At 38.9% G+C, this 15,191-nt stretch overlaps 1 protein-coding gene across 1 annotated transcript in view; it reads left to right on the top strand.

Moving 5' to 3' along the window:
• Positions 1 to 3,543, top strand: part of LOC137970071 (G2/M phase-specific E3 ubiquitin-protein ligase-like) — a 4,321-nt gene extending 778 nt beyond the window's left edge. The window contains exons 2-3 of the mRNA XM_068816541.1: positions 622 to 806; positions 1,096 to 3,543. Coding sequence (XP_068672642.1) covers positions 622 to 806; positions 1,096 to 2,539 — 1,629 coding nt within the window. The 3' untranslated portion in view covers positions 2,540 to 3,543. The remainder of the gene's footprint in view (positions 1 to 621; positions 807 to 1,095) is intronic.
• The last annotated feature ends 11,648 nt before the right edge of the window (positions 3,544 to 15,191 follow it).

Raw genomic sequence — 15,191 nt, 5'->3', positions numbered from 1 at the left:
AAAGAAAGACCGGAATATCCACTTGTCACAAATTATTGTCTCTAATTTAATAGCATATTTTTCATGGTTTCAAGGCCGAACTCGCATTAAAAGAACAAGAAGCGTGTTGACCCCTCTGAACAGATCCAACCTGTGGATGGGTGACGTTATTTTTTATCGCCAACCTCCTCCCTCGATGAAGGGCGAGATGGGTAGATAAGAATTTAATGACAATGTGTGTGTGTGTGACCAAAACCGTGACTGTGTGTTGCAATATTTTGGCAATATTTTGAGTATGTTATTTTACGGGGTAGGATCCAACATTTCAGTCCTGTTTCATCATGTCTTATTCACATAAGTTGTGGAAAAATGCTTGCCCCCAAAGCCACGTTCCCCCTAGAATATTACATGAAAGTCCATGTTGCGTCAACATTTCTCGGATAAATTCACTTACTGGTGCACAGCAATGTTCGCAGGACTACGAGCTACGTCTGCAACCCGTCCCCACCCCCTTCTCCCATTACATTGCCCACATGTTAAGGAAATATCTTCCTGTTGTTTGCATGAAAGTGTACAGTGAAACAGTTCTATGCCCCCTTAAGTTAATACGGTATTTTAATAATGCGAGTATATTTACTGTAGGACTGTCTTAAGAAGAAAAAGACCTGCAACATCTGTTTACAGCAAGTTGTTGATGACGGAGTCTCCCCAGCATGTTGCAATGATGTGTTTCACAGCGCTTGCTTGAACGAGTGGCATAAAACCTCAGATGGCTTAGGATCTAAATGTCCTGTCTGTAATGAACTGTTTTTCACCATTCATCCCAGGTAGGAGTTATTGCATTGTTATGACAAGTCATAATAACACATCGCAACATATATGTAACATAACATAACATAACATAACATAACATAACAACACAACCATTGTATCTAAAGGTGTTTAATGCATAGTTTGTAGTATGGTTATTTATAAGCTACATATAGCTTTGGCCTTATTATATATTTCCAGTATTACATGAAAAATTTATATTCACCAACCAGCATTCATCCTGTTGTAACAAAAATTGTTGAAAAGTACACCAAAAATAGTTTTGCCTTAACCCTTTTTCCCCGGAGAAGTTATTGACTGCCCCAATCGAAACCAAGGACATTCAACACCACCAAGAACACAATCCCAGAGTACAACACGTGAATCATCGAGACAACACAGTGAGGCAAGTGACCAATTACCAAGGCAACTGGATACGACAAGTGGCCCATTAGCAAGTACCTCTAATTCAATGTCATTGAAGGAAACAGACAATACAGATCTTTTCTATAGCTCCTTGTTTGATGATCAAATAACTATAGAGGTGGACTCTGATAACGAGCAAACTACTGATACATTTAGAGAAGTAGAAGTAAGAAGCATAGCACCTCACTTGTCGTTACAAGAAATTTTGTCAGACTTAGCTAGGGGAATCAGTGAAAACAAAATTTCCAAATTTAACATCTGCAGAAATGATATTTGGGAGGGCACAAAAAGAGGATTAACAAGGAAATCTTTTTCTCCTGGTAATAAGATATCTGTACGATTCAGTGATGATTCTGGGAGATCTGAAGGTGCTGTGGATTTGGGTGGACCTACACGGGAATTCCTCACTCTTGTCATAGACTGGCTGGCTAATTCTCAACTTTTCTGTGGGCCAAGGGAAGCAAAGTTTTTATCATGTAATGCTGCCTGTTTAGACAACTCGGAGTACCTGTATGCTGGGAAGATAACTGCTTTGTCTCTTGTCCATGGGGGCCCAGGGCTTCACTTTTTTTCGCCTTGTCTGTATGATGCTTTGGTCAATGGTGTAGATAAAGCACAGGCAACTGTAGACGATGTTTATGATCCTGAGCTAAAATCATCACTACAGAAGCTTTCTCAAGCTCAGGCAGTTCCAGATGCCTACGAAATGATGTCACGTAACAATCTTGACACCATTTTGGAGTTAGCGGGCACCCTTAACTGCGTAAAGTCCATTAAGGACATTGACAAAATCGTCCAACAAACAGCCCATTGGTACACTTTGGGACGGGCGTGGCCAGCATTAGAGCAGTTTAAACAGGGATTATCAGATATGGGTGTGTTAGAAGCAATAACAAGTAATCCCAATGCTTTTACTGCAGCTTTCTGCCACTTTCCAGAGGAACTAGATGCACTAACATTCAGTGGTATGTTCATTGTTCTATACAGTGAAGAAGGGTCAAACAAACGAGCAACAGAAAATGTAATCTTGTCTTATTGGCACGATTACTTGCAAGATGCAGAAGATGGTGAAACGATGGTTACCTTAAGTGATGTGCTATTTTTCACTTCTGGGTTGAAACAATTACCGCCAATGCGACTGGGATGGGACTTATCTCTTGGGTTTCTTCATGATCCAGATAACGATAACAATTTATCCCCGTATCCAAAGGCAAATACATGTGGGCCCGTACTGCAGTTACCCATTGTTCACAAATCATATGACGCTTTTAAAGATGCAATGAATTTTGCAATCGGAAACAGTAAAGGGTTTGGTTTTAGTTAACTATTACTGTCTGTGCAGGCAATATTTTGTTCCTTATCTATGTCTCTAGATTACACAATATCAGTGGTGTAAGCTACTTCTTTAAGTACCTGGGCCCGGTTGTTCGAAAGCCGATGAACTTAATCCAGGATTAGCGTGAACTTTTGTTTCATGTTTTTTACTTTTTGGTGAAACTTTCTTTTGCTTATTTTTGTTTTTAAGTATTGACTTCTTCTAAAGTAAAATTTTGCAAAATATCAGCGTAGAACAGCATTTAGGAGTAGAGAAATAAAGTCCTCGGTTAAATTTTAATCTGGGGTTAGCGTTAATCGGCTTTTGAACAACCGGGCCCTGGTTGATTAAGAGAGAGCCACATTAGGGTGGGCAAACTGCTATTTGAAGCTTCTCGTAAAAGTAGTTACCATCAATGGTGTATGTTTCAAATGTGCTTATCAACGTTTCTTTGCATGCAAATGTTTGTTGTTTGAAAAATTTGACGGCCCAGAGGAAAATGTCCCCATTCACCTTTTAATGTAGACCTTTCCTTCAGCACGGGCTTGGGGTCTAATGGAATGACACCTAAACACATCCCTCAAAGTCTTTAGTTGTTCATTGCTAGTATTATTTCCTTATGGCGGTTATTCCCAACGTCATTCAATAAAGGTTTTACAGTTCTTATGGCATGCACATTATAAACAAACACATAACAGATTTTAGTGTGTTAGTTTCAAGTCGCAAAGTGTTAATGGTGTTGCTAAAGATTTTGTGAAATTGTTGCGTTCACATGAAATAAAGAGTTTATCTGAATACAGTGTTACATTCTTATTGACGAACAAAGTGAAAAGTACAGCGCAAAACTAATATAATGAATGTGGGTCATAACACCAGTATGGTCACGCCAGCACTTTCCATAGCAAGACTGCTTGCAAAATCCCTGCATTAGGGCCGTACGCATTGGTGCGAGCAGGGTTGAAAAAGGCCGTAAGGGACCTACCATGGACATCTAAAGCCCTGGGCAAAGCGATTGCAAAAATATATTAACGTTCATAACATCTGAAAGTTATTTTTACAGAAGTAATGGTTTGCAATCAATCTGTCCAAATGTAAGTATCAGAAGATGCAGATTGAAGAAATTTCATGTGGTGTTCTATGGCTCATGTTGCTCAAGAAATTCTCTAGCAAGTCTGTAAAGTTTAAGTTTGTCAGCTGTTATGGAAGATTCCCGAAGGGAAGCTGTTCTTGAATCGAACTCAGCAAGTTGTTCATCTGTCAGAGGTGAAGAGGTTGGTGGAATTTCTACCGTGTCTTCCTCAAGGGGAACAGGACCATCCCAGTCAGTACCATATACATCGGTGACATCCATGGGGTCTGTGCCGTTTTCGGCAGAGTTCAGTGAACCTTTGATCCAAAGTTGAAGAGGTGTGTTATTATTAGCCGTTGACAAGGGATGTCTTGACCAGGCGGCAGACCATTCATGTAAACGATAGTTAATATGAGGAAGGAATGAGAAATGAAGGCACCATAAATCAATTTCCGATAAAGGGTCTAAGATGCCCAGTTCCTCCATCAGAGAAAACAACTCGTAGAAACTTGCCAAAACATCTTCAAATACATCCCGCCACAATCGTTCGATGCGTTGATTATGCACACTTTTACCGACCAGAGCCGAGCCTCTTCCTGTTCCTCGAGTGCTCAGCATATATTTGACAACATCCACATTTTCAGATCCCTGATCACATCTGACTCTTGATGGTAATCCCCACTCTTGTACCGCTTTGATAAAAAGTGAGTACACAGTAGCAGCTGTGTTGTTTGTGCTACATGATAGAAAAACCGGGAGTCGACTGAACCCATCCACACAGCCATGGACAACAAAGCGCCACTTGACCAGTTTATGGTTGCCATCAAAGTGCCAGAGACCAAGTGGCCTCTTTACATTATAAACACGCCTTTTTATTGCCTTGCAGCGTCGTGCTGCAACTGCAAGAGGATCAACCCTTGAAAGTGATTCTCTTACCCGACTTCTCGGAAGAAATATACCCCTTGCACTGAGGTACCCGATTAACATTTTTGAACCACAGCCATGGTTTCCTCGTTTTATGTCTCTGACTATGTCATCTAATTGACAATCCTGTATTTCGGTGTAAAAAGCGCGTACCGAAAGTCCGTATTCTTGCATTCGTCGTTCTATGGTCCTTGCACTGACGTTCAAGAGCTCTGCAATACAAGGGACACTAAATCTGGCTTTCAAAAGCATCGCAAGTTGTTCTTTACTGATGTGAAACGCTGGTCTTCCAGGAGTGCCGCTACGAACAACACTTACTCTTCCCTGCTTCTCATGAAGGACTGACCGAGCACTACTCACCAAATTAAACAGTTCTTCAGGTATCCGTGTCAGTGAATCAAGAGCAGTAATGTGCTTCTGCACTTCTTCAAGCTCTTCTAGCAAGTCATTGTTATCAGCTGTCCCAACACAAGCAGCAATCTCTCTCAATCGGGAGGTTATTTCGTACCTTAACTCGGAAACTGTAGTGTTGGTCGTCATTGCTTTGTTGTTTCTCTCCGTTTCTTCACGGCATCTGATGTAATGCGTAAACCCGCTGACCACAACAATACTACAAAAGGAATGCCTCATAATAAAAAATGAATGTCTAATAATAAAAAGGAATGCCTAATAATAAAACGCAATGCCTAATAATGAAAAGTCATGCCTCATAATAACAAGTAATGCCTAATAATAGAACACAATGCCTAATAATAGAACACAATGCCTAATAATGACGAAGTAATGCCTAATAATAAAAGGGAATGCCTAATAATAAAACGCAATGCCTAATAATGACGAAGTAATGCCTAATAATAAAAGGGAATGCCTAATAATAAAAAGTCATGCCTCATAATAAAAAGTAATGCCTAATAATAGAACGCAATGCCTAATAATGACGAAGTAATGCCTAATAATTACGATTTAATGCCTAATAATAAAAAGTCATGCCTAATAACAACAGAGGAATGCCTAATAATGAATAGTCATGCCTAATAATAACAAGGCAATGCCTAATAATAGTATAACAATAATTTTGGCGGATTTGGCACCCCATATCTTGGAGAGTAAAATTAATTTTGACTTTGCATAAACAAGAGTTGGGCGATTGTGATCTTTGTTTTGACTTCGCTCCTTTCATTGTCAAACTTTATAACACTTGACAGAAAAAGAAACTTACAAAAACCCGGTATCTTGCCATCATTTGACACAGATGCTTCACTGTTTGGCGAGTAAACATGCCGCGGTAACTTAATCACGGCGCCCGCTGAATTCCGGCCATGTCACTTTCGATTTTGCAATTTACTTGAACGTAGCAAAAATCTCCCAAAATGTTTGTCGTTGATCGTAACTTTTTATATTCTATAGATCGTTTTCACGTGACGTCATCACCTTCCAAAATCTAAAACTAAAGATCCACCAAAGTTTTTATCCTCATCAGGCATAAGAGGCGGCATATCTATATCTGTTGACAATTTCACAGCTCAATAGCGTGCTTCGTTTGGAAACCAGAGCATTTTGAATTTCAGGATTATGTAGGTGCGTGACACAAAGCTACGATCAAGTTTGTTGAAAAATATATACTTATCTCATGATTTTGAGCCCTTTTAGAAGTTAGAGCATTAGGAAAAGTGCTTATGTAAATGCTTGTTTTTTCAGTAGTGATAATCAGTCGCCTAGATAGCCAAAGTCAGTTCCAGATGTTTACACTATTTGCCGGCCTGCGAAACATTTCGACGAATATCTGAAGTTTGGGGAAACGCAGAGGCCTAAAACTTGGACAAGTGTCTTATTTCTTTATCTGCTATAAGATAACAATTTCTTAGCGTTTTGCACTGGATAGTTTTTGATTTATTTTTTTTATTGCGTGACAGTGAAAACGATCTATATTCAAGGTTCAAAATTAATGTTGTTTTCATGTCGTAAATATTTTATTCTCGATCGACCGTCCGGGAAACTTCCTTCTGCTCTTTCTGAAAACTGTGTATCAATATTTAGTTGCTTTTTCATCAATATTTGTTTTGCATAAAGCACGCTAACAGAATCTGTACCTTGCTGAGTTCGCATTTGTTAGCGTTAATAGTATTTTCGGTCAGATGTTTCTGTTTTTTATGAGGGGTTTATTGTTTTGGTCTCCCATCCCAACACTAACCCCGCGAAACAGGGCTTGACTTCAGTGAAGTTTAGTATTACAAAGTTTTCGGATGCTCATAGCGCACATTTGTGGTGAAAAGAAGTTGTGAGGGAACTTGAAAATTATCAACATGTCAGCCCAGAAGCCAATGTTTCTCGCTTCTCTTTTATTTGTTATTCTTCAGAGACTGGAATGCTGTATTTCAATACCACACAATTCAGTGCCTTCTGATTTTCTGTAGCACGTACCACAGGCAAGCCAGTGTATGCTTCACAGAAGCATCTAGTTAATGAGTAAAAGAAACTGTTTTCGTGTACCTTAAAAAGTCCCTCTGCTGGACGGTGAAAGTGACCATCATAAATTTAAAGTTCAAGCAAGGGACTTCTGTAAACTTTTTCTGGGAATACTTAAGTATAAGCTGGGATAATGCACATTTAGATACGACTCACAGGTATGTTATTTGTCAACGTGTTGTCTTCTCGCCCTTTCGTCTGGCACCTGGCATTCCCGATGAAATAAATTATTAAATGCATGTGCTAAATTCAGCAACCGGGGCAAAATTGAGATTGATCCTAGGTAGATCAAAGTTTTATCAACGTAAAAACAGTTTTATCAACATAGAAACTACACAAAGTTCAAAGGCATGTGATAGAAAGCATCCATAACCTTTTTGGCAAGTACTGCGTTCCCTAGCAATTAATTATGTAGAAAGGCTGCATTGTTTTCATCTTCAGGAAAACAAAGAGAACATTATCGCCTATTAAACGATCGTTGGTACACAAAAAGCAAGCCACTGTGACTGACACAACAAAAGGGAATTTGGTAAGAAGCCTCATAATTATCTTCTGATCAAAGTTATGCAAAGACGCAAGATTTAGAGATTGTTATTGCGCCTTTCAATGACATGCGGACTCTTAAATTCAAAAGTGAACCGACAAATGCGTTTTTCGCTACCGTCAATCAAATGTTCGGGCGGCTCCTCCCAGCTTCCGACTATGTTGAGTGAACTGGGCTCAGCGATGTGATTTGATTACTGCGCGCTCGACAGTAGTCGGAAGCTCGGAGGAGCCGCCGCACATTTGATTGACGGTAGCGAAAAACGCATTTGTCGGTTGACCTCCGCATGTTATTGAAAGGCGCAGTAATGTGATTAACGCAAATTGTAAAGGAGCCCAACGCTGCTGCGAGGCTAAGCACGCAATATGTAGTTAATGCCAAGTTAAATCATTACCTTTTATTTTTTTTTTTATTATACGCTAACTCTTACACTAACCCTCATTACAATTAAATACTAACTCTACTTGGAAACAATTAATAACATTTCTACCACAGTTAACACAAACTAACGGTACTTACGGAACAATACTGCACTAATTGCATTACACTATTTGCAGAATGGTAACAATTATCTTTATGACATGTTTTAAAACGTAAATAAAATTAACAGCTACAAACAAGACTACGGCTGGCTTAAAGAAAAGAGTTACAATGAACGAGAGTGGAAAGAAAAGGACGAAGCGAAATGACATTTATAGTAGTTTATAGTAGTTTTCCCCAGATATTTAAGAATTTATGTAGCTTCCTTTGGGCAATGTAGCTTTGCTTTAAGACATCGAGTTTATCTTGGAGGCGGAGAAGAAAGCCTTCAAAACATAGGTTGCCCTTACATGAACATGTCGCGAAGATATGGAAGTTCATGTTATTGAAAGGTGCAGTAATGTGATTAACGCAAATTGTAAAGGAACCCAACGCTGCTGCGAGGCTAAGCACGCAATATGTAGTTAATGCCAAGTTAAATCATTACCTTTAATACACTAAGTTGAAAGATCATGGTAATTTCATAATTCAACGTATGACATTAGGCAAAAAATAGCACCTAGTAGAATTCAAAAGCGTTTCAAGATATTACTAATATCCATTCTCATTACACTCGATCCCCTGCTTCAAAACGTTTCTTTACGCAAAGCTTTAGACTTTCAATTCAGCTAAATTCTTTCTCATGAACTGGATGCTGGATCAACTATAATATCAGGCTGGAATGAAATCCCCTTAACGCTAAGAAATCTTAGAAAGAACGACTTCACTAGGAAAATAACAAGTCTATTTTTCGATATTTTTAATTTCTGATGACTCTTATCTAGAAACTTGCGAAATTATTCATACAACAACAACAACAACAAGTTTATTTGTACCACACGTAAATAGGGATACACGAAATAAGTAATAGACTTAAGAAAGGTACAATGCCCCCTAGAAAATAACTAAGAAGCTAATCTAGCTAGGAGGCAGGATAAATAATTTTACGTCCAAAGGAAAAAAGTTGATTCAGGGAGGCACAAATATAATGATAAAAGATAGGCAAACAAAGAGAACGACAACAGGGAAAAAAAAAGAGAAGAAAAAAAAAGAAAAAAGATGTCACTTCAGATGGACTGGAGTAAAGAGGAAGTATAAATAAAATAATTAATATGACGTAATAACAGACTTTTTAAGAGAACACTTAAATTTGTGAAAGCGAAGAGGTTTTAAAGCTGCCCCAATATTATTCTAAAGAACAGCCCCCTTGAAACGAATGCTAAACTTCCCATATTCTAGTCCTGGCAGTAGGAATACAAAATGTTGATTTAGAAGACAGTCTAGTATTATACTTGTGCCTACTTGCTATAGGAGTAAAAAAATAGTGAAAGAGCAGAAGGTAACAAATTATGATAAAATTCATAGAATAAAGCATTTTGCCAAATGATATTGATCTTAAAATTAAAAGATAATCTTAGTTCAATTAATCTACTTTAAATGCATTTAATGAGTTCCCTGTCACTGCTATTCCTCTGTTCTTTTATACGAAAGAATCTTAACTTGATACTGATTTGTGATATCCTTCATCTAGAGTAAACCTTTTAGTCAAATATTATTGAATCCTATTACCAGCAATCAATTAACTAGAATCTCAATCTGTATTCCACTGTAGTACCTCGCATCTTTATAATGGAAACATTCAGTCGCTCTTGTCTTAAATATTAATAATTTCCTTTCGTAATCTTTGTCATTGTAAATATATTAATTAACTATTTTATCTTTGCTCCACCCAACTCGAGTAGCCTTGTTAAATTTAGATGGACAAACTTTTCATTGTAACTAGTACTGCATGTAATAAACGTTGTTCGTTGTTCATAGTGATATCCTTTTTGCAAAGTTATTTATTATCGATCTGAGGATAAAATTAAGGATTCCCTTGATAGCTCAGTGGTAGAGTAGTGTGTGATGCAATCGCACGAGTCTGCGCCAAAGGCGCTCGCACGCAGAGCACCATTGTTAAGAAAAAATGGGAACCCATCGATGCGAGAAATCTTGATTTTATAGCCATGACGTCATCAACCGTCGGTACGTCCGTCCGTACGTCCAGCCCTCCATGTACGCCAATGTGACCAGTATCATGCTAGTTTACACCATACATCTTTGATATTGGACTTCCATCTTTTGATCAATTGACACCTGTCAAAACAGGGTATCCGCTGACAAGTATTACGTGACCATATCACGGGCTCAAGCCTAGAGCTCATCGAAGTCAGCTGTTTTCTTGAGGTTGACCACTGAGCAGGTACTGGTTTTCGATTGGATTGCAGGCTCAACCCAGGTTAACTCACCTGAACATAATTCAACGACAGTTCTTACACAGTCAACGCTTTTCGTGTTCAGATAGAAAACGGTTTGGAAGATGTTTTTTTTCTCGCATTTTTCGCTGGTTTCAATCCAGTTTGACATATCATGATATTTGTGGTCCACACTGGTGGCTACGCAGTTATTCAAGTCAAGCATCGGCGGGATGCAAACTTAAAGCTGATAAGGCTGCATGATGCCTGGAGGACCTATGTCTAGAACAGAAACGAAAGGAGAGCGAAAGAGAACGACAACGACAATTAAAACAGATTACCAGTAAGCGGAAGAAGTTACTCCACAAATTCTTTACTTGGGCACTAAACCGTTTGTTATTTTTACATCTGCGTTATTTAAAGTGGATGCGTATTTTTAATCGGTTCTTCCTTTGTTCAGGAATGAAAATTGAATTTTTATTGTCAACTGGTATTAAACAACAATTATCTCTACTCTTTTGGACATAAAGGAAAAGTTGATCTGCTTGTTTGTTTTGCTCTAAAATGCGAGTAAACAAGTATTTTTTTAAATTCGTTTGCCCAACTGGTTTCCGTTGTGCCTCAACAGTGACAAGAAAAATTTGCCGTTACGTTATAAACACGTATTCGCAATGATTTCTCCTAAAATTAGAGGGAAATTTCACTAGCTTGTGTTTTCAGAAGTTTGTTTAAAGCAGCCAAATGTTATTTAAAGTGTTGGAGCAGATCGTGTTTAAAGTTCGTCCTTTCTTGGTTGCCTTGCCGTATTTAGCTGATTCTTGTACTAAGCCAACCTGGCGTGTTTCAATGAAATACATCAAAATGTGAATGATCTTGTTTTAAGAGATAAAGTGGAATAAAGCACATCAGTAAAACTCTAGACGTCTTTGACCTTGAACTGACAAAGTTGTTTTTATGGCTTCTAATTTTAGCGTGATTCCTATTCGCTGGTTATTGACAGTTGACTCTGAAATATCATGGCTTTTTTTCCTTTTCCATTCGCTCGCTGAGGGTGTGCTTCTTTTCTTTTAAAACTCATGCGGTTCAAGAAAAATTCACTTGAAAATTTATTCCGAAACTGGTGAATTTCAAAGTGAACTTTACTTGAAAAACCGGTATCGTACTCATCGCTTCGTGATTCATGCCATATGGGTTTTTAGCGTAAAATTTCCCGTGAAATTCATTAGTTAAGCAATGAATTTTTCTATACAAGAAAGGAAAGAAAATGATTTAGTTATTAAGGCAGCAACCGGAAACATCAAAACGCGGACAATTCGAAACCTTTTATTTTCACTAACCCTACAGGCAGCAAGAATAAATAACCACGGTGGACCCACCGCTGTCCATTCTGTTTGCAAGTGTGGGAATGCGAGCGTATGTGGACCATGCGGTCGAAAAGAAAAATAGAATGTAGTTGTTGCGTTAATACAAGTTTAATATTGGTCTAACCAAATTGGTCTATTCGAGCCGCATGCGAGCCGCGGCCAGCTAGGGTATGGATAAGCAAGAAGGGTTTCATTCTGCGGATGAACAAGTAATATCGCAGCCTCACATCAGTCTAATACAACCTAAAGATTCGGTAAACCAAACAGGTTCAAATTCGTGATCAAGTTTGTCAAGGAGGAGAAAGGACGCCCAAATTAAGGCCGCCATCGCGAACTTTCAAGCAAAGCAGTTAAAGGAGCGAGTAAAAAGGGAAAATGAGGCACGTGAGAAGGAATTTAGAGAAGAAATGGCCCAAAGGGAATTGGAGTTGAAACTGGAATATCGAAAACGGGAGCTCGATCTGTTACGGTTAAAACGAGAGAACGATATGGCCATAATTTCTGCCCAAGTCCAAGCAGACGTAGCACAGCTTGAGAATGAAATACTGGGACAAGACCTTATCGAAGGTAAAGAGGTCATTGAGCGAAGGGTTAAGGTCAGTCAAACTTCGCCATCTTTGAAACATTATGTAGTTCCCAGTCCCCATACAGTTAGTGATCTGGACAATAAAGATGAACATTCAAGCCCATGTATTGAAGTTGAACCTGCAATGATAACGGGATATGTTTCCCAAGGAAGTAAGCCAGCTGTTTACTCAAACGCATCCCTAAATTATGACAGACAAACTGCCATTTTATATAAAGATACTCCCCTGAGTACAAGTCCCAAGTCTTTGCCATTAAAGAATTTACAATTTCATACCGCTAATAAGGATGTTCCCAATTTGGGCATAAGTTAGTTACCATTTGCCACAGCAAGTGAATTAAATGTGCTACCGTTCAGTACTTCTGCTAAAGTACCTAATCCAGATCTCCTTCAACCTGGAAACAAATGTTCATTCCAAGGTACACCAACCCTTGTCAGCTTAGCTGAAAAGACCCAAGTGTTTGATGAGTTCCCCTTATCTGGACATACGACTATGACCTACCATAAACATAGGTCATCTTGTAATGGTAGTGCATCCACTCCTTATTTGGATACATAAATTTGTCATGGTACTACTCCCCTGGGAAGGGCTACAAGTATCCCTTCGACATCGACTTACAGTACTATTTGTAGTGGCAACTTAGCTTGGGCCTCTTGTGAACCAGAATGCGCGTCCTCCACTCATTACTCTCAACCATCGTTCATGGCACAATGGGCTCCGGGTACTGGAAAGGCGTCAACTCCCCACCCAAGTGATTTTAAAGTAACCACTAAGTATCATTCAGCTCAAGCTGAAGAACTAGTAAATTCATTTATTGACAATCTCACAGAGGGTCAAGAAACTGTCTTCCGCTTGACCTCTGATAGCTTGCAAACAGATTCAAGCGTAGCTCTTTTGCGAGCTCATGAAAAGCAGCGATTACCAACGCTTGAGCTCTTCAAGTTCACAGGCAAACCAATTGATTGGCCAAAGTTTATTGAAAGATTTCGTGACCAAATACACAACAAGACGACACTTGCTGATACAGATAAGATGGCCTACCTATTTCAAAACCTCGGTGGTGAGGCCATAGCTATGCAGTCGCCCTAAAGACATTGAAAGGCCAGTTTAGAAACCCTAATAGTGTTGCAACAGCTTACCTAAGCAACATGCTGGACAGTACCCTTGTGTCGTCGAATGTTAGACAAGCCTTGCGGGACTACTATTACCAAGTTAAAGCATGTACGACGTGGTGTGTGAAGACAGGTCTGTCGGCTATACTCTAAATCCCGGAGTATCTCAACAGAGCAACTATGAGACTACCGATGCACCTAAGAGTAAGATGGTATGAGCACATAGATGGTCGTACGGATAAGTCCAACTTGGTCGAGTTTGAAAAATGGTTGCATAAATGAGTTGACACCTCGTTTAACCCCCTGGAGGATTTTATATGCGAGGAATGGAGCAAGAAGCAGAGATCTACCAAATCGAAATCAAGCATCAAATTGCATCCCCTTGACACTGGAGCAGAGCTCCCCAACGACACATTTCGTGTGGCTTTGTATTACCTCAGTCTTTATACAGACCAAAGTTTATTGCCAAAATTTCATTGTTCCACAGTAACTGGAGAAGTTTGAAGCTCTGCATTCCTACCTGATTTCATCCAATGAATCAAATGAAGAGCAAGACACACTGGTTACGAGACTCTTGTCTGGAAAGCAGAGGAGGTATCCACTTTCTTTCATGGTTTGGACTTGTGCCGCAAAGAAAGACTGTCAAACCAGCAGAGGAGGCAGTGTGTAAACAGGAGGGTTGGCCCTCCCAGCGACAGAAGACATAATGAAGTCCCAGAGAAACTTTTCTAGGCCATTAAGTTGTAAATTTTTTTTTCTTAAGTCTGTATTTTTATCAAGGATGATATTAGTGTGCTTTCGATTGGGAAATCCAGATTTAGGTCTTAAAATCTGGATCTTTCGGATTTCCAATCCAACACAAAATACAACAGATTTGGTCACGGATTTCACTTGTGGGAAATAGTTGTCAGGAAGGTTTTCAATTAGTGAGATCTGTGACAAAATCTGTTTTCAGATTTTGTGTTCGATTGGAAATTCGAAGATCCAGATTTTAAGATCAAAATCGGGATTTTCCAATCGAACGCACCCTCAGTCATCACTGTGACAGTAATCAAACTAGGCTGCACCTATGAGTTCACAGCAAATTGAATTAATGGCGGTGTGTTGTGTTTACTACCTGGTATTGTATAGTAATTATACAATCCCACATAGAGACTAATATATTTAGGCATCTTGGTACAGTACAATTATATTGAGTTACACTGTTCTGTCCCTTTTTGTTCTTTTGTCGTGCAGTTCACACATTCAAAACATTTGGCTATGACATCCTTTTTCACTTTTTTTACTTTCGTGATAAAAATGATAAAATGTATATGCAGGGTATAGTATTTGTACCAGTGATAGGAAAACATCTCCATATAATTTGTTACTTAATATCTTAAGCTAGCTTGCACCAAGAAAACACTATCATGTGTTAAAAGAGTGTAGCTATCAATTTGTATATAGTATAAATAAATGTTTTGGTATTGTTGTACATAATAGAAATAGGCAAGTGCCTGTTTGAGTCATTGACAATAAAACAGTGGAAGGTATACATGTATCTCATATTTTATTACTGGGGACATAATCAGGGAGGGAGTCAAGTCCTTCTGCCAACAACATTGAATCATTTGAATTTCATTGAGGAAAGTAGCGTCATAGCTACGAACTCAGTAAATGAGAACGTAAATACAACCAAATTTGTAAGCTACGCCACCCAACTGATTTCAAAGTGCATGTAAAATACCAGCGAAAAGGAGAAGCCGCAAATGCAGAAAAGGCAGGAAAGAAAACAAAACTCGTGTGACAACACCGCGTTTTCCCTCAAGGCAAACACCTTGTTTTTAAGCGTTAACCAACTAG

The sequence above is a fragment of the Montipora foliosa genome, chromosome 9 (genome assembly GCF_036669935.1).
Source record: "Montipora foliosa isolate CH-2021 chromosome 9, ASM3666993v2, whole genome shotgun sequence".
NCBI lineage: Eukaryota > Metazoa > Cnidaria > Anthozoa > Scleractinia > Acroporidae > Montipora > Montipora foliosa.
The sequence above is the reverse complement of the archived record's forward strand: the minus strand, read 5'-3'. Positions and strand labels throughout refer to the sequence as shown.